Source organism: Clarias gariepinus, chromosome 3 (genome assembly GCF_024256425.1).
Source record: "Clarias gariepinus isolate MV-2021 ecotype Netherlands chromosome 3, CGAR_prim_01v2, whole genome shotgun sequence".
NCBI classification, from domain to species: Eukaryota; Metazoa; Chordata; class Actinopteri; order Siluriformes; family Clariidae; genus Clarias; species Clarias gariepinus.
The window spans coordinates 37,966,261-37,991,409 of NC_071102.1; the positions used below are offsets into that span (position 1 = coordinate 37,966,261).

At 39.8% G+C, this 25,149-nt stretch overlaps 2 protein-coding genes across 2 annotated transcripts; one reads left to right on the top strand and one right to left on the bottom strand.

The window, feature by feature from the left end:
• Positions 1–2,439: 2,439 nt before the first annotated feature.
• fkbp10a (FKBP prolyl isomerase 10a) lies at positions 2,440–13,047 on the bottom strand. Its single transcript, XM_053493305.1, has 10 exons — positions 11,982–13,047; positions 8,153–8,301; positions 7,777–7,966; positions 7,554–7,699; positions 7,221–7,410; positions 5,337–5,482; positions 5,018–5,207; positions 4,699–4,841; positions 3,312–3,475; positions 2,440–3,181 (listed from the first exon to the last, which is right to left on the bottom strand). The coding sequence occupies exons 1-10, from the start codon at positions 12,173–12,175 to the stop codon at positions 3,002–3,004; spliced, it is 1,692 nt and encodes a 563-aa protein (XP_053349280.1). The 5' UTR covers positions 12,176–13,047; the 3' UTR covers positions 2,440–3,001.
• A 744-nt stretch (positions 13,048–13,791) lies between these two features.
• p3h4 (prolyl 3-hydroxylase family member 4 (inactive)) lies at positions 13,792–24,909 on the top strand. Its single transcript, XM_053492683.1, has 7 exons — positions 13,792–14,374; positions 19,008–19,157; positions 22,088–22,259; positions 22,461–22,589; positions 22,792–22,937; positions 23,057–23,140; positions 24,522–24,909. Exons 1-7 carry the CDS (start codon positions 13,931–13,933, stop codon positions 24,663–24,665), a joined length of 1,269 nt encoding a protein of 422 aa, XP_053348658.1. The 5' UTR covers positions 13,792–13,930; the 3' UTR covers positions 24,666–24,909.
• Positions 24,910–25,149: the final 240 nt, after the last annotated feature.

The window sequence follows — 25,149 nt, forward strand, 5'->3', positions numbered from 1 at the left end:
CCACATCAGTTTTCATGCCTTTATCACTTGGAGGTAACTTCAAAATTGAAACAACTCACCAATGAAAACCTCACCATTGTTAGCACAGCCCTGTGTTTGCTCTTTGTCTTCTTCTTCAAGAAGGCGAGATGCCTAAGAAACTGCCAACATGTGGAAACTGTGGGTATTTTTATCAGGATTTGTTAAATGGAACTTTACTAACCATCAAACCTAACATGAAACATACAACTCAGCCTCATGCCTGCTCTCTTTAGTCTGCCCTGCAATTTCTGGTGACATTTTGCTACAGACTGTTCACAGGTGGCTGAGAAGTGAATAAAGCTATTACATTACTGTATGTATTACAACTCCAGTCTAAACAAGCTGCCTGTTGCTGATAAGCTAGAACAGGAAGCAGAACAGAACAGGTAGCTAGCTCTTAGCAGACATTGATGAATTAATAATAATAATAATAATAATAATAATAATAATTAAATTCATCTTTAGCTGCATTTATGTATTTTAAACAGCCGTAAATAATATTCAAATTAAATAATTAAGTATTATTTTTTATGAGCTGAACTATTTTTTTTCTATATTTGAGTGTTTGTTTGTACCGTCCTTATGGCACCTTCCTGCTTGTGAGTCATGACCAATATGAATGGGGAGGAAACAAAACCCTCTTCAACAACTTTTCAATTATAGTGCTGAACCATCAACTTTGTGGAAGCAATTAGGAAAAAAAAAAATCCTGAATGGAGATCACTCAAACAATTGATGAAGTTGCATGAATCAGAACTATGTTTAGTAGTGAAACTAAGAGCATTTCCATACGCATACAGTGTGAAGAGAACTCACAGGATTGGGACTAAACAGCTGTATTTTCATCAATTCAATTTTATTTGTATAGCGCTTTTAGCAATTGTCATTGTCGCAAAGCAGCTTTACACAATTAAAAGAATTATTTAAGTTTGTATGGAATGTGAATTTTTCCGTGTTTTTGTACAATAGTCAAAATGTACAATAGTCAAATAGTCAATAGTCAATTAAAACAGACTTTCTGGGTCTTTCTACATTTTTGCTTAACTCGGGGAACAGACACAGTCTCAATACAGTGAACCCTAGGTGACGACTCTATGCAGCTAGCAGACGGTTGACTTAGCCTGTCTGTCTGCTCCCTGGCCTGGGCTCTGGATTGTCACCGATTAACTAGGCCTTTTCTGAATCTATGAGCTATACTACAAGAAATGAGAGCAGCACCTTCCCGAGGGAGATGAACACCGTCCTGCCCTAACAGGCCAGCTTTTCTTCCATTTGGCCATGAAGCCCACGTTGTTTTTGGAGCACCACCTGGACAACCAGCGGTTCAGTGACCATAACATGCTGTAAGCTATGTCACCACGTCTCATTGGGATGGGACCAGAGCATACTACTCCATCGGACATCGCCTTCGCTAGTTTAAACACCTCTGAAAAGTTATTCTTACTAACCTCTGACTGACAAAGGCGTATATTGTTAGCTCCAGCATGTACTACTATCTTGGAGAACCTATGCTGTCCTAGAGCCCTAAGATGTCCGGAGCTCTGGCTCCCGGGATACACCTAACCACTGCCGCTGGCGCCCCTAAAGGCTTAGCTAATTTCACGTGTCTCAGTATAGAGTCTCCTATAACCAGAGCTCTTTCAGGTTTCTCAGTGGGTGCATCAATGAGAGCAAACCTGTTGGACACGTGAAGCGCAGAAGAGGTGTGCTCTGGTGGGCTAGCCTTAGCGTTAGCTTTGGCTGAACGAGTATGCCGCCGAGTTGTCACCCACTCGCCCCGCTGTGAGGGCTCTAATGCCGGAGTCGGGGGCTGGTTATCTCCGCCTGCGGCACCCAGACTGTCCGCTACAGGAATAACGCTGCTCTCACACTCTCTAACCCTCTCTAAAGTCTGGATGTGCTCCTCTAACGCTGATATCTTCTCCGTCAGAGTGCTCACTAACACACATCACAAATAAAATTACCAATAACGACGGAGGAAGAATGTCTAAACTCTACACACTGAACAAGCTGAATATTATCCATGATATCGTACCTGAGTTGGAGTTTAGTTGTTTAAAGCTGAATTCCGTTTGTTGTTTTTAGACAAAGAAACTCACGTGTTCTCCAAAAAGCGCAAAAAAAGGCGAAGCCAAATAGTATGACAATGTAAAAACTAGTTGCTATTAATATTATTAATGTATAAATGAAAAAACTATGTAATTTAAACACTAATACAAACGCAAAACGGTCGCGGCAACGATACAAAAACAGGAAGTTTTTCAAAAACATCAGAAAATCAATTGTTAGTGAGACTAATAAAAAAGGCCTTAGCTTGGCAGGATGCATAGCAAAGGAAAAAGGTCTGATGAGGGGTAAGATTCAGTCTATTCCAGAGTGATCGGCACTTCAGGGTAAGAAGAAAAACACATGGCGTGATTCTGGGCAGTATATATGCAATAATTTATTAGTGCAGAAGCTTGCCCATGCATATGTCTGACCTTAAAATTAATCATTCTTCGTACATGATTTTGCCTGGAGTGAGAAACTGTATTACATTCAGCACTACTGTCTGACAGGTTGACGTAACCACATTATGTATTTTAATTGTTGTTGGTATTAATAATCTACATCTACATAAGATGTGGATCTTATGATGAAGCATGATAGTAAGCCCCTCTGATCCCCTCCCCACTCTCTCTCTCACTCTCTCTCTCTCTCACACACACACACACACATAAAACAGCTGCTTGATGAGTAAGATGAGGCACTACCTATAACTTGAAGGTGAGTAGTTTATATAGTCACATTTCTGTACATTTCTTTAAAAAAAAAAACATGAAAATCATGTGAATGTGAGTGTGTGTGTGTGTGTGTGCTCTTTATCCTGATGTTCTTGATGAACTGGTAATGAGTTCTTTAGCACATCCTGATTCACCTTTGCAGGTGTTAGTCACTGATTGTATTACACAGGCTTCACTAATAATATTATGGCACTTTCTCAGAGCTCATCATGTCCTGTCGTCTTGTCCGTTTTAAGCTTCAGCTCATCTTCTGTGATTCTCCCATCAGCGTTCTGATCTTGGCTGGTGAACATCTCTCTGATGATTACATCAGGGTCCATTGCAGGGTGGAGACGACCATTCCTCTTTGACACATGCAACTGGATGAATGCTGTGAACTGGAGCGGGACCAAGGGGACAAATTACCACACTGTGTGCTAAATGGGTTTTTTTTTAAAACTATTTAAAAAATATATAATAATGATAACACAGTAGAGGCAGGAACACAACAAAGAAACACAATAACACCTCCTCCAGTGGGACTTCTCCATCCTGGTTCAGGTCCATAAAGCTGAACAGAGGATCAGGAATATTCTCCAGCCAGACAAACAGAAAGCCCTGAGGAACACCTTTTTTCAACTCCAATAACTCCAGTTCAAAAAGTAACACTGCATCTGCCGGAACCACAGAACCTGTAACACACACATACACAATTTAAATGTTAACACTGCTTAATTTCAGAGTGGCAGCAAGGTCATAAAGTGATATCTAAGAGCGCTTTCACATTGGGCATGATTGATTTGTTCCGTGCCCAGGAACTCCCGACTCCGCCTCTGGACAGTGTTCACATTATTATCATTATCTCTGTAGTCAGGTACACTTGTGTATTTTTACATTTCAATACAGCAGGTGGCAGTGTGCACCGTCTTAGTTTCTGAGCTGCCATTCGGAAGTCAATCTTTGCACTATGCCTAATTTAATTGATGTTTTGAAAAAAAAAACATGTCAAGAGTAGGCGGTACGGTGGCTTAGTGGTTAGCACTACTCGCCCGTTACTTTCCTGGCCAGATTCGATTCCCGCCTCTGTGTGCATGGAGTTTGCATGTTCTCCCCGTGCTTGGTGGATTTCCTCCATATACTCTAGGTTACTCCCGCCGTCCAAAGACAAGCAGATTAGGCTAATTGGTGTTCCCAAATTGCACGTAATGTGTGAGTGTGTATAAGCGTGCCCCTCAATGGATTGGCACCCTGTCCAGGGTGTAGCCCACCTCATGACCTAAGTCTCCTGGGATAGGCTCCAGGCCCCCTACCACCCTGCATACAGGATAAAGCTGTATAGATGATGAGAAGAAAAGAGACAATGTCAAAAGTAACCCACTTGTGAGCCTTCCTACGGTATCAGCTATGGTTGTGTATGTCAGAGGTTGAGATTAGAGTGTGCTGCATGCACACCGATTTTGGAGAAGATAGATGGCACTTTTGCGTTCTAAACAGTGTTCCACTTCTGTGTTCAGGTACGATTGAACTTGTACACTTGTGTTCTTGCCGATCAAAATGATTCAGACTTTGGGGTGTTCTCAGAAACGATCCCAGGGCCCTAATGTGAACACGCCCTTAGAGACAGAAGAGCAACTGAAACCAGTAGTGGCAGCTAAAAGACAGAATGAAAAGTGAGCATCAGAGCTGCAACAAAAGAGCTGAGACAATTACTAGGAAACTGGATACCTTTCGAGATAGAGAGGCAATTAACAGTCAGAGTTAAGTGAAAGAACAGATGGCCAAATGAGAGGTGCAGATAAAAGATAAATAGTCTAGTATGTTAAAGGGGGTGATTTAAACCATTTGCTCAGAAGTGTAAAATTGTTTCAAAGTTTACTGCTGCTTTAACTGTGTATTTAGTGATAAATAATTTAACCTTCATTTTGTCCATGTCCAAAGTGGGGCGGAACGATGACCTCCCTCTTCTCTCCTTCGCACATGCCCTTTAACCCTTGATCCAGCCCCTCAATGACCTCTGCTTGACCCAGCGTCGCCTGTGCAGGTCTGCCCCAGTCAGAACTGTTGAGCAGTAGCAATGCTATTATTATAAAGGTTTTTAATGCTGCTTTTTAGCATCATGAGTCAACTAATCAGTGTGTGAGGAATATGGGTGAAATCTTGTGTGTGTGTGTGTGTGTGTGTGTGTGTGTGTGTGTGTGTGTGTGTGTGTGTGTGTGTGTGTATAGTGCCCGTACGAGGAGTAAAGTCGGGTTCCATCCAGCAGAGAGCAGTTGTAGTGATAAATGACAAGGTCATTAGCTTCACTAGTGTTGTTACACTGCGGGGGTTTGTGAGTAATCTGAATTTCCACTGAGTCTTTTGGATTGTGGAAGTCAATGATGTGAAGGTCAAAGATTAACACAGCCGAACCGGGAATAAGGTCACCTGAGAACCAACCACACACACACATACACACAAACACACATCATGTGATAAATAAGGTGTGCATATCTGTGTGTGTGTGTGTGTGTGTGTGTGTGTGTGTGTATGTGTGTGTGTGCGTGCATGTGCCACCTGTCCCATTCCCTCCATAGGCAAGGTGTGGAGGGACGATGATGTGTCTCTTCTCTCCCATGCACACTCCTTGTAACGCCTTATCCACTCCGGCGATCACATGGCCCAAACCCACAAACGTATTGTATGTACTGTTCCGATGGTAGCTGAGTTGGGGGAAGTGGTCAACAAGAATAACAACAATATTTATAGAACATTATTACAGACATCCTAACGAAAGTCTTATTACGCAATATAATGCACCATGGTTTGTACAGATCTCCACAAGAAAAACTTGTAAAGGTAAAATGTGCTGGCTAATTTTAGCTCAGACTTTACCACCAGACTGAACACCTGTTCTATACGTCCATAATATTTATGACTGCGTGTTCATGCACATCTTCAACACTGTCATCATATGTAGTGATGATGCAACACTCCTCTGATCTGGTCAGGTCTGATCTCCAAAAAAGGAAGATGTGCATTAAAAAACAACTGCTCCACATTACAGGAAACAGGGAAGAACCCATGTGCTTCTCACCATACAATGAGCTGCACCATCACTGACCATCAAGAGCATCCTGGCTTTACCACCACCTGCTGGTTTGGAAAATGCACTGCTTTTAGCCACAAAAACATGCAGAGTAGACAAACTGGCCACACACAGGTCACCCACAGTTCAGCAACTCCACAACACACTAAACCACACTGTGCACTAAAGCCCCTATTGCAATAAACCCTCAATGTACAGTGTTAAATTACAAACCCCACAGTGGAACGCTACATTCCCCTGAACTTCCTCATTGTCCACTTTATTCTGTATACAAGGTTGCATGAGGCCTGGAGAATAACCCAGGGAACTTCCGGGGTACTGCCGGGGTACATCCTGGATGGGGTGCCCATCCATCGCAGGGCACACATGCACACACACATAGGCAATTAGCCTAATTTGCATGACTTTGGACAGTGGGAGGTAACCGGAGTACCCAGAGAAAATCCACCACGCACTGTGAGCACATGCCTCACTCCACTCCATGCACACAGATCCCAAGGCGGGAATCAAACCTGTACCATGGAGATGCAAAGTGACAGTGCTAACCATGTGCTAACTAAGCAACCATGTCGCCATTGTCCTGAACTATACAATACAATAAACTATGCAATGCACAAACTCTACACTAAATTAAGCCACACAAAGCATTAAACCCCCAAATTCATTGCACCTGACAGTGCACTTACTTCACACTGCCTTAAAACCCATACTACACTAAACCACACTAAAAATATACTGTACCAAACAACATACTTTACCAAAACCCAAAATGACAGTTAAACTCATGGTGTATTAAACTTAAAAACACAATAAACCCTGACGCTACTCCAAACTCCACACCTCACTAAACCCAACACTGCACAAAACCACACACTGCTCCAAAATCCATACCACCCCAGAAACCACACTGCATTAAACTCCACACTGCACCAAATGCCACTTTGCACTGGCCATTACATGGCACAAGATTTTCTTAATCGATTGTTATATAGAACATGTATGTACCTGCCTGTATTGCAGAGGAGTGCTGTACTACTTTTCATTACTGATTTTTTGTCTTTGAGAAATTCAGCACTCAAAATAACACACATAAGAAACACCAGAGCATAAGATATAACAAAGTCTTTGTTTTAGTTTCTAGTTAATCAGTTGCAGCACAGTTCTATGGGCTTAATGTTTACTTGTTTTAAAACAATGAATAGGGGCCGCAAATTCTAATAGTCTGGGGGCACAAGGTTGGACCACTACACACTAAACCCCGCACTGCACCAGACCCAACACAGTTATCTATTTGGCCTAATATGGCAGAATCCGAGCTGGGCTCCGGGACGCTGTAATGAGGGATTACTCACCTGGAGTCGAATAGTGTTCCATCCTGGAAGGTTCCATTATAGTGATAACGTATGAAGTCTCCCTTCTTTGATTTTCTTGTGCAATGATGAGGAACATGGAGAACTTCTACCTGAACATCATCCTTGACATTAAACAGATCAATAAGCAGCACATCAAACACCACCGTCGCATAAGCTGGCACCTTCACACCTGAATACACACACACACACACACACACACACAGAGACATTCTCAAATTTCAAAAAGAAGCTGCTCAGATCTTGAGTTCAATTTCTTTGTGTTTCTGGACTGGGCAAACAGGCATGTGAGTGTGTATGTAATTATGTTTATACCGTATCCTTTCTCTCCGAAGGCTAAAAATGGTGGGATGATGATGGAGCGCCTCTCTCCCACACACATTCCTATTAGCCCCTGCACCATGCCACTGATCAGGTGATCTCCATCCACATATGTGTCATATGTGACTTTTTGACCATACCTATGAGAAAGAAAACAACATTGCTTCAGCTCTTTTAATTTAATATGAATAGTCTGTCAGTAAAGTAGCATTCATACCTATTCTCAAAGTTTGTGCCATTAATCAGTGAGCCGTTATAAAGGTATCTCACAAAATCACCATGCTGCACTGAGCGGCGACATGACGATGGCTTAAAGAGTAGACGTGTGTCCACACCATCGTCCTTATTCCACACGTCCAACAGCACAACATCAAACACCAGAGTTGCATCAGGAGGAATCACTGTACCTGTGAATGATACAGTAATAGACAACATGATTTAAAAATAATAACTTCTTAAGAAGACCAGAATACTGAAGAATGTTGTTGTGATGTCATTTCTTCCTGAACTCAATCCTAGGAAGTAATACAGTCAACCTGAGCTACATCCCTGACACTGAGAAATGGGTAATGAGTTCTGGTGTTTGTCTTTACCAGCTCCAGAGACGCCATATCCAAGGTGAGGGGGGACAGTGATCTTTCTCCTCTCGTTCACACACATCCCGATCACTCCTTTGTCCAAGCCAAGAATCACCTTACTGTCCACACCCACCAGTGAAACTAATGCCTTGCCCTTTGCCTCGCTTAGAAACAGATAGAAGAATAAAGAAAAGACACAACATAGAACAGTTATTATTTCTTTTGTGAATTAAATTTATTGTCATCATTTCAGTGCAAACATCTATGCAAAGATCTAGTTCCTTTTGATGGATCCAAACATGTCCAAAACTCTGAGATACGAACTCTCCAGCATTTTTTTTATTTATTTTTTGCTCCCCCACGGTCTAGGTTCAGAAGAACCTGCCTGATACACTAATGTAGCTCTTCCTGGAGCCAACCATGTTTGCATTGTGTCCATCACACCCCAGTTGGCTCTGCTTAATTCAGAAGAGCAGCAGCTGCTCCTGTCTCGGTCCTCACCCAATCAATGAGATTAAGTCCGGCACCCCTGCAGAGGAACTTAGTTTCTCATTTGCATTCTCAAGTCATTTGAAAATATGATGTTTGCCTATGCTTCTCCAACCTTGGCCTTGTGAAAAAAAAAAAAAAGACAAAATGTAATAAGTTGTCCATTTTGCTCTTCAATTTATCTGATGATCCATTCTCAAGTGAATACAACACAAGACCTTTTTGTCATTGACAAATCATGGTTTGGTTTTTGGGTTCAGGAAGGCATTCCACCCACTGTAGGAACATCCCTCTAAGTGCTTTCATCATGACCACTGAAGTTACTCATAAGGACAATGGACTTAGTCTGTCTCAAGCAGCTGCACTATATTCTAGAAGAAGGATGAATACTACATACTACAGTAATGCAGGTATTATTAAATTGCTACAGAAAGTGTGCCATTCCTATGATTAAGTTTGTGAAAGCAAACAATGAAACAAAGCAATGAAAAAATGCGAGTGATGCAGTGATGTATAATTGTGTTATGTATAGCACATGCAAGAGAACACATGGCCTGACCATGTGCACACTGTATTTCCAGGTAAATGGTCACATGCGTTACTGAGAGGTGCAATTGAAGTGCCATATCAATTTAATAAGTGCTATTTTTATATCAATGTGGAAATCTCACTTTCAACTGCTAAAGAATTGAAATCTTTCTTGCCAGTCATCTGAGAATTCATAAAACTATTAAAAAAGTAACTTGGGAGAACATTTTATTCGGGCATGCTGTCTTTCTTTTTTCCCTTTTATTGCTTTTCATAAAATAAACAAAACATATAAGACAAGCTATAATGAAAATAGAGATTATTTGGCATGGGTGAAGTTGCTGTGGAGATAAACGGAAACAACCCAAAAACCTTTAAGGAATGTATAGCATAGATTTTTATGAAACAAAGCCTTTTTTAAGTAAAAGTTTGTTTAGAAAAATCTGCAAAAAAAAAAAAAAAAACACCTACACACAGTGTGTGCTTATACCAATACTGTCAGGTTTCTTTTCAAGGTGTAGTATGCATTTGGAGGCGACAGAATTCAAGTGAGTAAAAGGATTTCATTGTGGGCAAAGCAGAAATCCTCAGCATCCACAGCAGTTTAAAAAAAACACAGGCTGTTCAGTATATAGTAGTATAAACCATAATCACATACTAAAGTAACAGGCAACAGGACAAAACCAGTAATTCTGGAACTGTTTTCTGGGGCTGGAAATATGGGTGAAAAGCTTAGCAACGCTCATTAACTGATACAAAACTTCACAAAAAGACTCAGTAACAAAATGAAATAAATAACACAAAGGGGCAGAGACGGGACTTAAAATTAAAAATAAACATTAGCAAAGCACCTTAAAGAAGATTAAATTCCTCTAAGATCACCTGAATTTCCCTTTACTGTACTTTTCAATCTTCTACAGACATGCTCATGCTCTTAAAATACTTTCTATGTGTGGTCTTTAAATATATTCATTTTTACTTTTAGGCATTTGGTAGATGCCCTTATCCAGTGCAACTTGAATTTTTTTATCTCATTATACCCCTAAGGAGTTGAGGGTTAAGTTCATATGCTACATTGTGATATAGCAAAGGTCCACTGGTGGTCGTAGGATTTGAACCTGTGACCTTCCGTGCTTATTAAAATCCTTGGTTCAGACACTTGTGTGTTTGATTAAAAAAAAATCTTGCACTGAATAGCTAGTATAAATGAACAAAATGAGCGAGACTAATCCAATATTAATGTTTGTTCCATACACCATAATATAACTAATGGATTTGTTTACACATAAGGTATCAGATATAAGTGTCAGACTTTATTACTAGCTAACTTCACCCTGTGTAAGTACTCCTTTACGTTTTTGTACGCTTGCTACAGTGTGCTAAGAAAGGGAAGGATGCAGTAACATGGTGTAACAATGATACAATGGTGGGAATGATGAAGTATAGCAACTTGAGAAAGCAAATGATACAGTTTGCGTGGCCTGTCAAAGCAAGTGACACAGTAACATGCCGTCAGGGAGCAAGTGACAGTGATGCGGTTTGAGAAAGGTATTGCACAAAATGCACTGTGTGAACCAGGTGATAGTAATGCAACTTGAGAAAAGGATGGCACAGGGATGAAACATGAGAAAGCAAATCACAGTCATTCTGTGTGAGAAAATGAGTGATGCCTGAAAAATCAAAGTGTTTACTAAGATCTCCAAAAGTGAAGGACATACTGTAGTAATGCAGTGAGAGGTGTCTCTAATACTATCGTTAGTATATGTTGTTGGCGGGTAAAGAGTTAGAATTTGTTAAAGGGGTTAAAGCTAAAAAATTTAAAAAATTAAAAATAACCTGATCAGCTTTAATGTAATTGATATTATTTCAGGTTGATGCCAGTGTACATGTCTGCTTGTCTTTCTGTACGACAGAATTCTCTGCCTCAGTTATTAATACAAAGAAATACAATTTTGTAAGGTTAAGTATCTTATGCCTTGTTTACGCCAAATTGTACTTCTTTCCTCTTCGCTGCCTGTTTAAAGTAAATTATTAAATCTGGCACATAACTGTTCATAACACCACTTTTACTCAACATTATGATTTTAGTGCATAACAGTGTGCTATCAGTTCTGGTATTTCATATGCCCTCACCTCAGACGGCTGAGACGGCTATGTTTGCTCTAACAACCCGTGTTTTATCTCATGGTGGCTTTGCACATGACTGCTTTTTATTAAGGCTCATGTTTTCGTATGAGACAGATGAGACAACGAAGGTTCAGTTTTCATAGTGCATTTTCTCTTTTCTGGAGTAATCCATGCACGTTCGTTTTTGTTTCCTGAGGATTTAAGCGGATTTTGGGTGCATTACGGTCGTTTCTGTGTCTTAAGCATGTTTGTGTATTTACTATTTAACTATCATATTGACTGGCTCTGTTGAGTGACATGTATAGCCACGCCCACCATAAGGGAAAAAAGAGATATATATTTGCCCGAAAAAGCGCTGGTATTCTGACCAATGTCCAGACAAAACATTTACAGCATTTGGGAGATGCCCTTATTTAGAGCGACCTACATTTTTATCTCATTAAACTGTACATCTGAGCAGTTGAGGATGAAGGGCCTTATGCCTTATTCAAGGGCCCAACAGTGGCAACTTGGTCCTGGAGTCCTTTCTTTTATTTATATAGATTAAAACGTTAGTTAGTAACCAGTAGTTTTAAGATAAATTATTATTATTATAAGTAGTATTAGTAGTAGTAGTACCAAGCCGTATAACATGAACAGATTTTAACATGTACTGCTGTAACACAATTACTCTAAATCAGCATTAATAACCTTTATTCACCTGGAGTCGAAGATCCTCCCATCCGGAAACGATCCTGTATAATGGTACCGGACATAATCACCGACCTGAACCTCTCTGCCACAGCGGATCGGTAATGAGTATCGATCAATGATCAGCTCCTGGGTGGGATCCGCGTTACACATCGCGCATGCGCAGTACGCATACAGCGCCCACAGCGCCAATTTAATGAACATCTCTGCCTCTCTCTCTCTCTCTATTTATATATATATATCTCACACACTCACTCTCTCCACCCCACACACACACACCTTTTCCTAAACAATACCGAAACTGTCACGCATTTAGCCACCAAAAAAAAGGTCCCGAACAAACTCTGCAAACGTTACTGGCTCGGTTCCGCCTCTTTTGCAGACGTGTTGCAGCAGTGATCTTACACAGGGACAGATGGATATATAGATATATAGGGAAAATAGAGAGAGAGAGAGAGAGAGAGAGAGAGAGAGAGAGAGATCAGAAGTGTCTCCAGTCTGCAGCGACAATGTAGCAGCGAAACAGTGTGTAAGATCTCAGAGAAACAGCACCCGAACACAACTTAACGGAATTAAAAGGAACAGATAATCACAGCTGTAACATGGGCACAGCTGTAAAACCTCCCTAGGTCCTAAACTCCTACGTTCCACCTCCTTTTTCATGCAGGATAGAGAGGGTGAAAATTTAGTGACATTCCATTTAATAAATTATGTAGGCTACACCGTTGGTTTCCAACCCTGGTCCTGATGGCACATCTGCCCTGCACATTTGATTGTTTTCTTTGCTCCCAGCACTCCTGATTTAAACAATCAGATAATTAACAACTTTCTGTGAATAGAAGTGGGTGTGATTGAGTAGGGAAAACACTAAAATGTGCAGGGAAGGTGTGCCTCCAGAACCAGGGTTGGGAAACACCAAAGTTTTGAGGTTTGCTTAAATTATTGTCGAATTTGGGACTCTGCTGTGAATTGCAAGCTTTAGCTGCTGCCATTGTTCAATACTTCACCAGAGGTTTTTAAATGTAATGGCGCTATGAAAACTGCTCTATGAAATGTGTACATATTCAGATCATCAGTTTACATTGTTTACAGCAACCTAGAACTGCATTTAAAACTTGACGAGGGTAGACGAGCGTATGACTTGCATATGGCAAGACAGATATATGATGATTACCAATTTGAGTTAAATTATCACTGTGCAGTACAGTCACTGAAAGTGGGGATCCCACCCTGGATGGAGTACCAATTCATTGCAGGGCACATACATACTCACACATTCACTCACACACTACAGGCAATTTGGGAACACAAATTAGCCTAATCTGCAAGTCTTAGGGAAGAGCACTCCACACACACACAAGAGGGGAATCGAACCCAGAACCTGAAGGTGCAAGGTGACAGTGATAACCATTAAGCCACTGCGCTCTTAACTTTAACCAAACTTTAGACCCCCTCTTTTTTTTAAAACCTAACACTATATAAGTCTGTGGTTCGGCTGTAGCAGTTTTGTCAATCGCATGTTAAATGATTGCTTTTCATTTTTTATCTTTTTTACTCTGGTGTTCATCTTGGAGGTGTTCAGGTGGAAAATAAAGCACTGCCGGATTGTTTGTGTTTAAAACGTCAACAGACCCAGTACACATAAGCAAAGTGTAAAAACAAACAAACAAACAAACAAAAAAGGTTCAAACCCTGTTCGTGACAGCGCAGCATACGTGCACGGTACTGATTTTGTCCTTATCTGCCCTGCATACTCTACAAAGAAGGTCGGGCTTTAGGACCCAGTCAGGCTCCTGCACTTAAAAACTTTTTAAAATTCACTTTTTCCAAGTTTTCCACTCCCACATAGACACACGCAGGCCAACTAAACCTACGTGCCGAAAGACATGTGTCTTCTCTCGCGCCGTGGATAAAGAGGAGCACGAGCTGGTTTAACGCTTAACATAGCTGCGATTCAGCATGGCTTACGTGTGTGTGTGCGTGCTTCTGTGCGCGGCTGTGCTCGTGCCCGCGGCTCGATGTCAGTACGAGCACTACAGTGCGGAGAATTTCCCGGACGCGGATCTGATGCCGCTGGACTCGGCCTACGGGTTCGCGATGGAGCGGTACGGCGCGCGGGACTGGGCAGAGAGCGCGCGCTACTTGGAGCTTAGCCTGCGCCTCCACCGCTTACTTAAGGAGAGTGAGGCGCGCTGCAGCCGCGCATGCACCGGGGACGACCTGCGCGACAGCGAGACCGACGCGGCCCTGCGCATCACCCAGCACATCATCATTCGCGCGGCGTGCGTGAAAAAGTGCAAAGCAGAAATTCCAGTGTTTTCAAAAAAATACCCGAACGCCGAAACTTTGGAGGCCTTTCGCACGAGGACGCCGTACCGGTATTTACAATTTGCTCATTATCAGGTAACACACACACACACACACACACACAAAATCACTGCAGAAATCTAGGCGGAAGTGACGCTTAGCAAAGCAGGAGGGGCGAATGTTATACTGTATAAAATATTTCTGATTGTGAATATGATCGTACACAGTTCTTGAGTGAGGAAACGCACGCGCGTAACATCGTAACGTAACCCTGTCTCTTGTGCGCTTCACTCTCCTGCACACACACACCCTCTCTCGTCCTCCTGTCCCAAATCGCATGCAACCGTGTAGTTGAAATGTAGCGTCTCAATCCACACAGTGCGCACTCCTGCGGGGTGTGTGTGCACGCGCGCTAATGCCACGTCCACATCTGTACCTCCATACAACCACACATACTCACGCACGCACGTGCACACACACACACAACTCCTCCTTGTGCAGAAGTCTCACCTCAGTGTAAAGGCTGAATCATTCATTCTTCGACACAAAGCTTCAATTCAGATGTGGAGAGGAAAAAGGAAGTTACAGACAGAGAAAGAATAGGGCTTCACTATGCCACACAATGTCAAAGTTTGTTCTCAAATTCTGTCCAAGCACAAGGATGCTGGGAGTACGTGTGCTCAGGTACTTTAAGGGTTAATCTAATGAATTTAAAAAGTAAGTATTTGGATAGGCGGCACAGTGGTGTAGTGGTTAGCACTGTCGCCTTGCAGCTCCTGGTTCATGGTTTGAAGGTCTGTGTGCATGGAGTTTGCATGTTTTCCCTGTGCTTGGTTTCCTCCAGATACTACGATTTCCTCCCACAAGGACATGCATTTAGGTTAACTGGCATTTTCAAATTGCCCATAGTGTCTGAATGAGCATGTGAGTTTGTGCGACGTGCGATGTATTGGCACCCTGTCCAGAGTGTACCCCACCATGTGCCCCAAGTCTCCTGAAATAGGCTTCAGGCCCGCTGTGAACCCTGTATACAGGATAAGGTGGTATAGATGATGATGAGTGAATGAGTATTTGGATAAGTTTTTGAATTTGTAAACTGAAAATAGAGTCCTTCTTGTACCACAGCAATTCAACAACAATTTTAATTATTCATTAATCAATGAATGATGCATTGTTTTGTTTTTCTTTTGGGAACTTCAGTTTACAATTTCCTCAAGTTACTGAGGGAGAAAGAGAGAGAGAGTTACGAAGGGAATCCTGGTGATTCCATCAATACAGTAATAGGAACTAGGACTCCTGTGTCAGGAGTTAACTTGCTAACTTTCAAACTCAAAGCACCTTCTATTATTACAAAATAAACATCACCTTATAAAAAAAAATTACCATATTAATGATTGTGTTTTTCTTTGTGAAACATTTTTTCTAAATCCCTTTACTATAGAACACTTGGACTAAATGGACTTTTTAAAATATGAATTAACACATTAGAATAAATGTGTTGTTACACAACCATAACATGAACACATTAACACTGATTTTCAGTTATACCTCAGTACAGTATATGTAACTGGTTACAGGATCATGGACACCTGAGCCTCACCCATGACTCCCTCAGCCTGTCCAGTTCGATCCCACAGAAACGTCAATGCAGTACAAATTGCTGAAAAAGTCAGTGCGAGAATGGCACCACAGCCCTCCATGCACAGGGCCCTGCAGGCACAGAGCCCAATGCCCCAGCTACCAGACACCAGAGCACACCCTTAGAGGCCCTGCAAAGCCACGGCCTGAGGGCCACAGCTGCCTTGATGGCTCTTAGGAAACCTACACAATCCTGGGTTTAATGTTTTGCATTGTAATGTTATGGTTGATGATAGGTGTGTAAGCTTTCATTTCGGTTAAAAAGTGGCAACCACAGACAGACCCATTTTGTTATACAAAAATTAACCAACAGCTTCTGATTTAATAATACTTTTGCGGTGCTATGATGTAGTATGCACCTTGAAGCCACATCCCAACTCACATGACCTTGATAGTCGTACCATCTTAATTATATTCCCTGCTATTTTTTGTGAGACTGCTGTTAGATTGAATGCTTTGAACCGTTTAGAACGTTTCCAGTTGTTATTTCCGATTCTCCCTCGGACACAGAGTTTACACAAAGGACACTGCTGTTCTTTCACATCACAGGATCATTAAAATATTCTTCTCTACTTCAATACTCTGAAAGTCAAATGAAAACAAAATATTTTTGGATTACCATCTTTAGATCTAAATAATTCCTATTAGTTTAAAAAGATATTTATAAATATTTTATAAGATAAATATATATATAAGAATAATGATCAGTCCCATTGTTGTGCATGTTTGTGCCTGTATGTAGGGACAGCATATGAGAACTATGTATATACTATAAATACATATATATATATACATACATACATACATACTATACTATACTATATATATATATATATATATATACTATACTATATATATATACTATACTATGTATCACTACTGTATGACTTAATAAAAAAAAAAAACATTGAGATTAATTGTGCAGCAATATTATATATCATTCTAATCAACACGCATTGATAAAAGCTAAAGCACTGCACACTTTACAGAAGAAGCCCTAAAATGTCAGCGCTGCAGAACTATTCTAACCATAAAACACATACTTTTGGACTGTCCAAGTTTTAACACCATAAGAAAAAAATTCTATGTTTTAAAAAACATATTCAAAATGTGAAACCTTGTTCTTCTGACCAAGACCATGCTATTGTGTGATCTATTATTATTATATCCTTTTAACTTTCTCACTACTCTCTTAAACACTTACATTTTCATAACATAATAAATCAGCTTAATATTTGATGTGAATCTTGCCATGAAATAGCCTAAGAAGCAGATATTGCAATAAATCCAAATCCAAACAAACAGAGCACACTCTACATGTATGCTGCTTAAATTTTGAGGACCCTCAATAAAAAAATGTCTTCCTACATCAGTGTTTCCTTAGCATATTAAAATGATTGTATAACTTCTTTCCTAAGGGAAATCCAAAACATAGAATATAATGTTAATGGGGGTCACACAGGCGTGTCCTCATCTCCAGTTGCTCTTCATCAGCTTCTCTGTTGTCAGCTTATTTTCGGACATTTCAGAATTAATGAATCACATGTTTCTAAACAATTATAGATTTTAGAATCTTTCCTATGGCCCATTTCAATATACATTTTTAGGGTTAAATTGTAATTATGCCTCAGGTTTAATGCTGTAAATGGAAAAACAAATTGTATGTTACTTTAAATTCTTCTGGAACAAAATTTGGGCCAAGTTCCAGGATAATAATTTGTACTTTTTATTAAATGTGGGTTTTGTTGTAACCGTACCATAAATTTAAAAAGAACGTCTTAATGTTTTGACTTTTGATCTATTCAAACCAGTTTCAGGTATATGTCTGATACTATGCTCATGTACTTGTAAAGTTGTACTAACACCACTTTAAGCCACCTTGTGCAGCCCCTCCTCCCCTTGTGTGAAAGCAGGATTAGCATTGACACCTTTGATAAAAGGATAAGTTGAAACTATCTTGATGCCAAAGTTTAATGTGCTAGCATACAGTCCATCTCTTTTTACCTGCACACAAATGTAGACTTAGAAACTTAGACGATAGAAACTGTGTTGCCAAACCGATGTTATTTATCCTTGGCTTTCATACATCGTCAGTGGAAAATGACGATGTTTTATAGACATGTAAATTAATTATATTCATTATATCACAAGTTTTCTTCCTTTTACATGTAAAGTATATTTTGCATCGTTAATGTTTTTACATCAGCAAAAGTGTTGAGGCTTTTGCCGTTTATAAGCGGTTGCCATTTTATTTATTTATTTATTTATTTATTTATTTTTTGCTATTGCTTCGAATATGAGCCAGTATATCTATGGGGTGGGTCTTTTTTCGATGCCAAATGAATAAAGTACTGTGTTCAGTATTTGTACTTATTTATCGTATTTTCTTTGTATTTGTGATATTTTTATTTATTTTTGACCAACTCTATTTGTTAAAATAAGTTGTGACACCATTAAAATGTGTTAAATATATTTTATTGTAGCATGTTTTGTTCAAAGTTTCTTATATTTAAAAAGTGTGTTACAGAATTAGGGGTTATCTTATATTCTGGATCGGCCTATATTCACGCTACTACATTATTAAGTTTTAAAGCCTGAGCTTCACCACTGCTCACAGCCACTTTAGAAATATTTTCGAACTGCCAGTAATATATTTGAATAGTCACACCCCTGTGTAGTTGCATATTGTGGTTGGTTAGAAAGTGTTTATGGATTTTCTGCACAGCACATGACTTAATAAAGGTTTTGTTTCCATAGCAACAGCTCATTCACAGGAACAGTACACTGAAAACTCCATATAATCTTAATAAATAATGTGTGTATTGACTTTAATTATTTTAATTAATGATTCACCATAATTATTTATAGAAGTCTCCAGTTTCAGACGCTTTATAACCATTGAAGTTAAAGCTTTAACAGAAATGTTTCTAGCACCTTCACGAAAGTATAGTTTACTCTAATTAAGTTTAAGTATTAGAACTTTATTTGCATTTATGTCTTCTTGATGCTCTCATCTGATCTCTTTGTGTCTCTCTTGCTCTGTGTGTTTGTGTGTGTGTGTGTGTGTGTGTGTGTGTGTGTGTGTGTGTAGATGAATAATCTGGAGAAGGCTGTATCAGCAGCACATACTTATCAACAGCGTAACCCAGGGGACCCGCTAATCACCAAAAACATGAACTTTTACAAAAGTTTGTTCGATATTGAAGAGTACTTAATTGACCAGGAGGAGAAAAAACATGAGGTAACACTTTTTCTCTCTCATGTTAGGAGTGTAATGATATGCAAAACATTTTGTGTAAGTGGGGGGAAAATTTACATGCATTTTTATTATGTTTTTATTTTCCTTCGCCTTGCACCTTCAGGTTTCGGGTTCCATTCCCGCTTCAGGTCTTTGTGCATAGTGTTTGCATGTTTCTTGGTGGGTTTCCTCCCACAGTCCACAGACATGCAGGATATTGGTATTCCCAAATTTCCCTGGGACGCACTCGAGGGTGCTGTGAGTGAATGGGTTTCCTGGTATGTTTTACTAGGAAACTACCAGTTTATAACTTTGGAAACAGTTAAAAAAAAAAGAAACATGCCGATGTATAAGTTTCCACGTGTGAAGGCCATCACGTTTTCATCAACCACATCTTTTTGAAATGCTGGCTTGCACAACACAATCAGGGATCAGCTTAACACACTCTGAGGACAGCACTATCCACTCCTTTCACGTGATGCTCCATAAGCTCATAGATGGCCACTGCATCACCATAATTAATGTGCAGGAATGCCACGTATCCCTCCCCCTGGGAAACCTTGAACAATTCTCTCTCTCTAAAGGAGTTGGTTTCAGGGAGGCTGCAGCATCACTCTAGATTCCAACCTGTGATCTCCGGATTATAGCGTTGAGTTTGTTGTTACTGCGCCACTTGGGGCTATTTAAATGATTTTTAAAGCATTCTTTTTATTTATTTGCGTAGGTGGCACAACTTGGTAAACCCTTCTTTCTCAACACAGTAGTAAATGAGCAGTGTGTCTCTTGAAGTTAGCTTGGGCTATTCTTCTCAACTACAGGTTCCTTCCCAGTTTACAGAGTAACATCAAGTCATCATGGCTCCTCCCCGCATCATAAATAAACAAAGACAAATACTTACCCTTAAATGAATTACTCTGTATATACAAGTATTAGCTATGGTTTATGAATGAAATAAATAGTAGATGGGCTACAGCTGTTCATAGAGGGGATTTCAGAATACCATGCAGGGAAAGCATTTTATTGAGCATCACGTAGCTGGAAATCATTTCCAGTTGATCTACAAAGCCAAACAACATACGGCAAAAAAATGTTAAAGACTACTGAAAAAACAGACGTGCCAGCATGAAATCTGACAAACCTTGTGATGGCTTTCATGCCATAAAATTTGCTGCTTACCAAATGTTGCTTTCCTGTTGATTGTTAGTATATTATTGTTCATGTATGTGTGTATATTTGTCTAATTTTACAGTTCGTCTAATCTTAGTTTTTACACTTTCTTTTAGGTATAACTTTTAAAAGATCCAGAGACAGTAGATGAAAATTTGCCTCTGGTTAATTCGGGCACATTTACAGTAACGTTCAATAATGTGTGATTTGCCAGTGGGGGAAAAAAAGGAATTCTATTTATATGAACTAATTGATGCACAGGCAGATTTTTTTTTGTTAAATACAACTATATAGCTCGCTGTTTGAGAGGGGGATGTATACATAATTTATCCACATTATCTGCCTAGCATATTGCTAACAAAACCTGGATATTACAGCATTTAAAATAAATTATGTAAATTAAATTACATTCTCTGTGTGCATGGAGTTTGCATGTTCTCCCCGTGCTTGGTGGGTTTCCTCCAGGTACTCTGCTTTCCTCCCACAGTCCAATGACATGCAGATTAGACTAATTGACATTCCCAAAGTGTGTGAATAAGTGTGTAACTGCGAAAGATTGGCACACTGTCCAGGGTGTACCCCGCCTCATGCCCTAAGTCTCCTGGGATAGGCTCCAGGCCCCCGCGACCCTGAATACAGGATAAAGCGGTATAGAGGATGAGTAAGTGAGATTAAATTACAGAAATGCGAACAAATGTATTACTGCGACAGGCTGCAAAGTACCTAAAGATACAGTAAAACCTTGGAAAACAAATTAACCTGCACTTTACCATGACAGAGCAGTGTTTCTGTGTAGAGCAGAGAGGAAGAGTTTGTGTGTGTGTGTGTCTTTGAAGGCGAAGGTAGGAGGGGTGTGTGAGTGTGTTAGTGAGAGTGTGTGTGCACAGTGTCCAATGATGCGCATGCACACAGACACAAAGGGCAGGCTGCTACAGAGAAAGAAAATATATTTTTAACCTCTCTAATGACACTTGCTTTTGCTTTACACGCTGTACACACACGCACACACAAAATAAAACATGTTTTACGCGCACGTGTTGATTATACCAGTAAGAGCACTAAGACCCAGCAGGGGAGACGATTACCCACAATTGACGTCAAAACAAGAAGTGCATGCGTGATACATAATACTCAGTACTCGTAAACCAAGACTTGTTCGCTTTCCAAGTGAAAATTTATTCAAAATCTTTGCTCGTCTTGCGGAACACTCGCAAATCTCATTACTCTCAATCCAAGGTTTCACTGTACAATAAAAAACTGGTTGTTTATATAACAACCTCAGCAGCGACCTTATTTCCCCTCTCGTCTGTTCCAACCACTTAGCATTCAGCTTCAGCATATATTAATCACCGGCCTGATCATGTCATCATCTGCACCTGTTTTTCACTGGTTTATTCCAACAAACCAACAAAAAACTGCTCAGTTACTGAGCATTGAAAGGTACTGAGCACTCAGGGACTGGACTGAAAATTAGACATTTTAAAAGTCTTTAGTATTTTATAGCCTGCATTAAAATACAAGAAAGTCTGGAGCTTTGGGGCACAGCATGAAGAAATAAGAGTCTTCATAGTCTCAAGACTTTTGTGCAATACTGTGTGTGTGTATTATATATCAACATGTACGCTGTTTAGTCCTAATTCTGAAAGAGAGAGTTGTGTGATTTTGTTTGGTCGCTGTGCTCAGGTAATTAATATTTGGCCATTTCTCTCCTTGTCTGTGTTTTTCATCGTCTTTCTGTATTTCTCCTTTATGTCCATCTTTGTCAGACACTATTCTTGAAGGCAGTGCTGCTGTATAATTCAGGAGACTTCAGCAGGTCGGTGAAGATGATGGAGGAAGTGTGTGTGGAGTATTTTCATGCATATGATGAGTGTGTTTCATCGTGTGAAGGATCATACGATGTGCAAGAGGTCAAAGATTTTTACCCAACACTTGCAGGTTCGACACACACACACACACACGCGCGCGCGCACACACTCACAATGAAGGGGTGTGGTTACACTAAGGCATATGGTCATTGTGAGGAGCAGGGTCAGTGTTTATCTGAGGGAGGGGCATTGAAACATTATTTTGATATACTACAGGTAAAAACATTGTAAGTCTCTCAAGCACTCACTCTTTCGCTGTCTGTCTCTGTAGGTTTCTTCATGGAGGTAATGAGGTGTAAGCTGAAGTGTGAAGAGGATTTAACTCCCAACGTTGGTGGATTTTTTGTAGAAAAATTTGTTGCAACAATTTACCACTACATGCAATTTGCATATTATAAATGTAAGTAACACACACTTTCTTTTTCACCCATACAACCCATTACAGACGCACATCGGTACCCACCAATTGTCTCTCTCTTACACACACCTCTTATTCCTTTATATACATAGGGGTGCAATGTGAATTTCTGTGACGCATACATCTGTCACATCTATCATCATAGGTTTTTGTGAATGTGTGTGTGCGCGTTTGTGTGTTACAGTAAATGATGTCGTGAAGGCTGCTCCATGTGCCCTTAGTTACCTGCTCTTTGATCCTGATGATCAGGTGATGCAGCAAAATGTTGCATATTATAAATTTCACAGAAAGCAGTGGGACCTGAAAGAGGAGGACTTTAAACCCCGCCCTGTAAGCACACACACACTTCTTAAAAATCTTTTAAATATTTTTGACAGTTTCATTTTATAATGTGACAGTACACCGCTTCAAGGATGTTTATGATGCACTTGTTTGCTTTGTGTTTACAGGAAGCTCTTCGTTACTTTAATCAGACAACAAAACAAAAAGAATTAATGGAATTTGCACACAACTATTTACAAACAGATGATGAGGTAATGTGCGTGTTCTATAGTGAAACATTGATTTTAGGTATGTCTGATTCTTGGTAGTTTGGTAGTATTGTATTCTCAGTCGATCCACTATGTTGCAGACCAAAACAATCAGCAAACAAGTGAGCTAGCAGCAAACCGGTAGCATGTCAAGTGCAAAATCATTGGACAGCTTTATGGCATTGCAAATTTTGTGGTTGTAAACCTAACCGATTTACTTTTTGTACTAATAAGATGTACAATATGCCTCAGATTATGGTTTTATTCAAAGGAAGAAGACACCACCACTGTATTATTGACTACTTCTACTGTACTGCATTTTGTTCGACCTCTAGGTCAAAGTCCGTAACGGGAGCTCTGGAAAAGTGATGGGAAGTTCGGATCATTTTACCGACTTAGATATTTAAGTCTCGTTCAGGAGTATGAACAAATATTTTTTTTCAGGTCATTTCATTAATTCTGTTCATTTTAGCAAAAACATCATTTAATTTTAAATGTTATGTTACTTTCCTATTATCTACTACTTACGCAAACATATATCACAACAAACAAGACAAAAACATAATATTTTAAGAAAAAGAAAAGATTAATTAATTATTTAACTGGTTCGTCCTTAGTCAAAGTTGAGCTTATTTGGCTGTGACATGATGCACAAATGACTCAAAAAAAAAAATTTCTATTTTCAGCTCAGACTGCATTGGTTAAGTGTGAGGTTGTAGCGCAATAAACGAACGAGTCTGAAAACGCGTAGACTTTAATTCCTGTACAGAACCAGTATTATTCGGCATGGGTGACTGAAGGAATCATTCCCAAAGACGACTTGTTCTTCTCGAGTCATACTTAAAATTCGTTCAAAATGAAATAATAATTCAAGAATGACACATCACTACTCTGGAGCATGTGCAGAGCACCTAGGCCAATTTCTGTGTCTGATTAGGGTATACTGTACGTACAGGAGTAGCTTGACTACCGCATTTTCTCTGTGTGCTAGTCCATCTCTGAGAAGTTCGTTTAATGTGATTTTTTTTTTTTTTTGCCAGGAGGGCATATTTTCATTTGTTTTAATAATTTGGTTTTAGTCTGTCTAACACAACATCATGTAAACTTAATTATTGTTGGAGAACAGACTCATGGTGTCTCATGTGCTCAAAGTTTAGGTTTCTCTACCTGTCTACTTGTGTGTAAACATTGTTGACCATTTTAGGTTAATGTGAAGTTTAACTGAATGTTTGTGATTCTTTTTGTTCAGTTTGATGTGTTTTTTTTGTGTGTGTGTAATTGGTTTGAGATTGTGCTTGTGCTTAAGGTGTTAAAGGTGTCTGTGTAACCCTACTGCTGCTCTCAGATTGTTCTGATTCAATAAATTTTGTGTCTGTCTGTATAGGATATTGTAAGTCCAGAGGAATCTCCTGCTCCTTCTTCTCCTGATGCGGAGTTTGAGGGAGTTGGTGATTATGAAGAGTCGTTTCTTTCTGAGTGGTGGCAGGAACCAAAAACTAAAGGAGACACTGGAGAAGCAGAAGAATGAAACACACACACAAACACACAAAGGACTGCATGTGGACATGTATTGAGGAGCTACAATAATGCTGAATACAGGAACTATTACATACACACAGCTAAAAATCTATCAGGACTGGCAGAGAGCCATGGGTGACCCTCCGTTGTTGTTGTTGTTGTTATTATTATTTTATTGTTATTATTTTTGTCACTCAGCTGCAGATTTATTGTGACAATAAAACTAATACCTACATTATTTTTTAAATGTTAAACCTAGTAATTGTTTATTTATTTCTAAGCTAAAATGAAAAATCTACAAATTAATGGTCCTTTTTTCCAAAGTACCATGTGAAAATATGAGCATCTTCTAACGGCCCCTGTCTCATTGACCATCCCGACTTACATTCACTATCTTACTGTATCACCATTTTGCAAAATCCATATAACGCTTTCACCGTTGGCGGAGAGAGTGGGGACCCGCCAGACTAATAGGATTGCCGGCGGGTGGGGCG

What these genes read in the sequence shown, in the direction of transcription:
- fkbp10a (XM_053493305.1), bottom strand. Translation starts at nt 12,175, where the DNA reads ATGTTCATTAAATTGGCGCTGTGGGCGCTGTATGCGTACTGCGCATGC. An exon ending in ATATGGCGTCTCTGGAGCTG is followed by an intron (nt 7,967 to 8,152) that starts GTAAAGACAAAC and finishes TATCATTCACAG; the next exon opens with GTACAGTGATTCCTCCTGAT. An exon ending in GGAACCCGACTTTACTCCTC is followed by an intron (nt 4,842 to 5,017) that starts GTACGGGCACTA and finishes ACTGCTCAACAG; the next exon opens with TTCTGACTGGGGCAGACCTG.
- p3h4 (XM_053492683.1), top strand. Translation starts at nt 13,931, where the DNA reads ATGGCTTACGTGTGTGTGTGCGTGCTTCTGTGCGCGGCTGTGCTCGTG. An exon ending in AGGAGGAGAAAAAACATGAG is followed by an intron (nt 19,158 to 22,087) that starts GTAACACTTTTT and finishes CATCTTTGTCAG; the next exon opens with ACACTATTCTTGAAGGCAGT. An exon ending in GCAATTTGCATATTATAAAT is followed by an intron (nt 22,590 to 22,791) that starts GTAAGTAACACA and finishes TGTGTGTTACAG; the next exon opens with TAAATGATGTCGTGAAGGCT.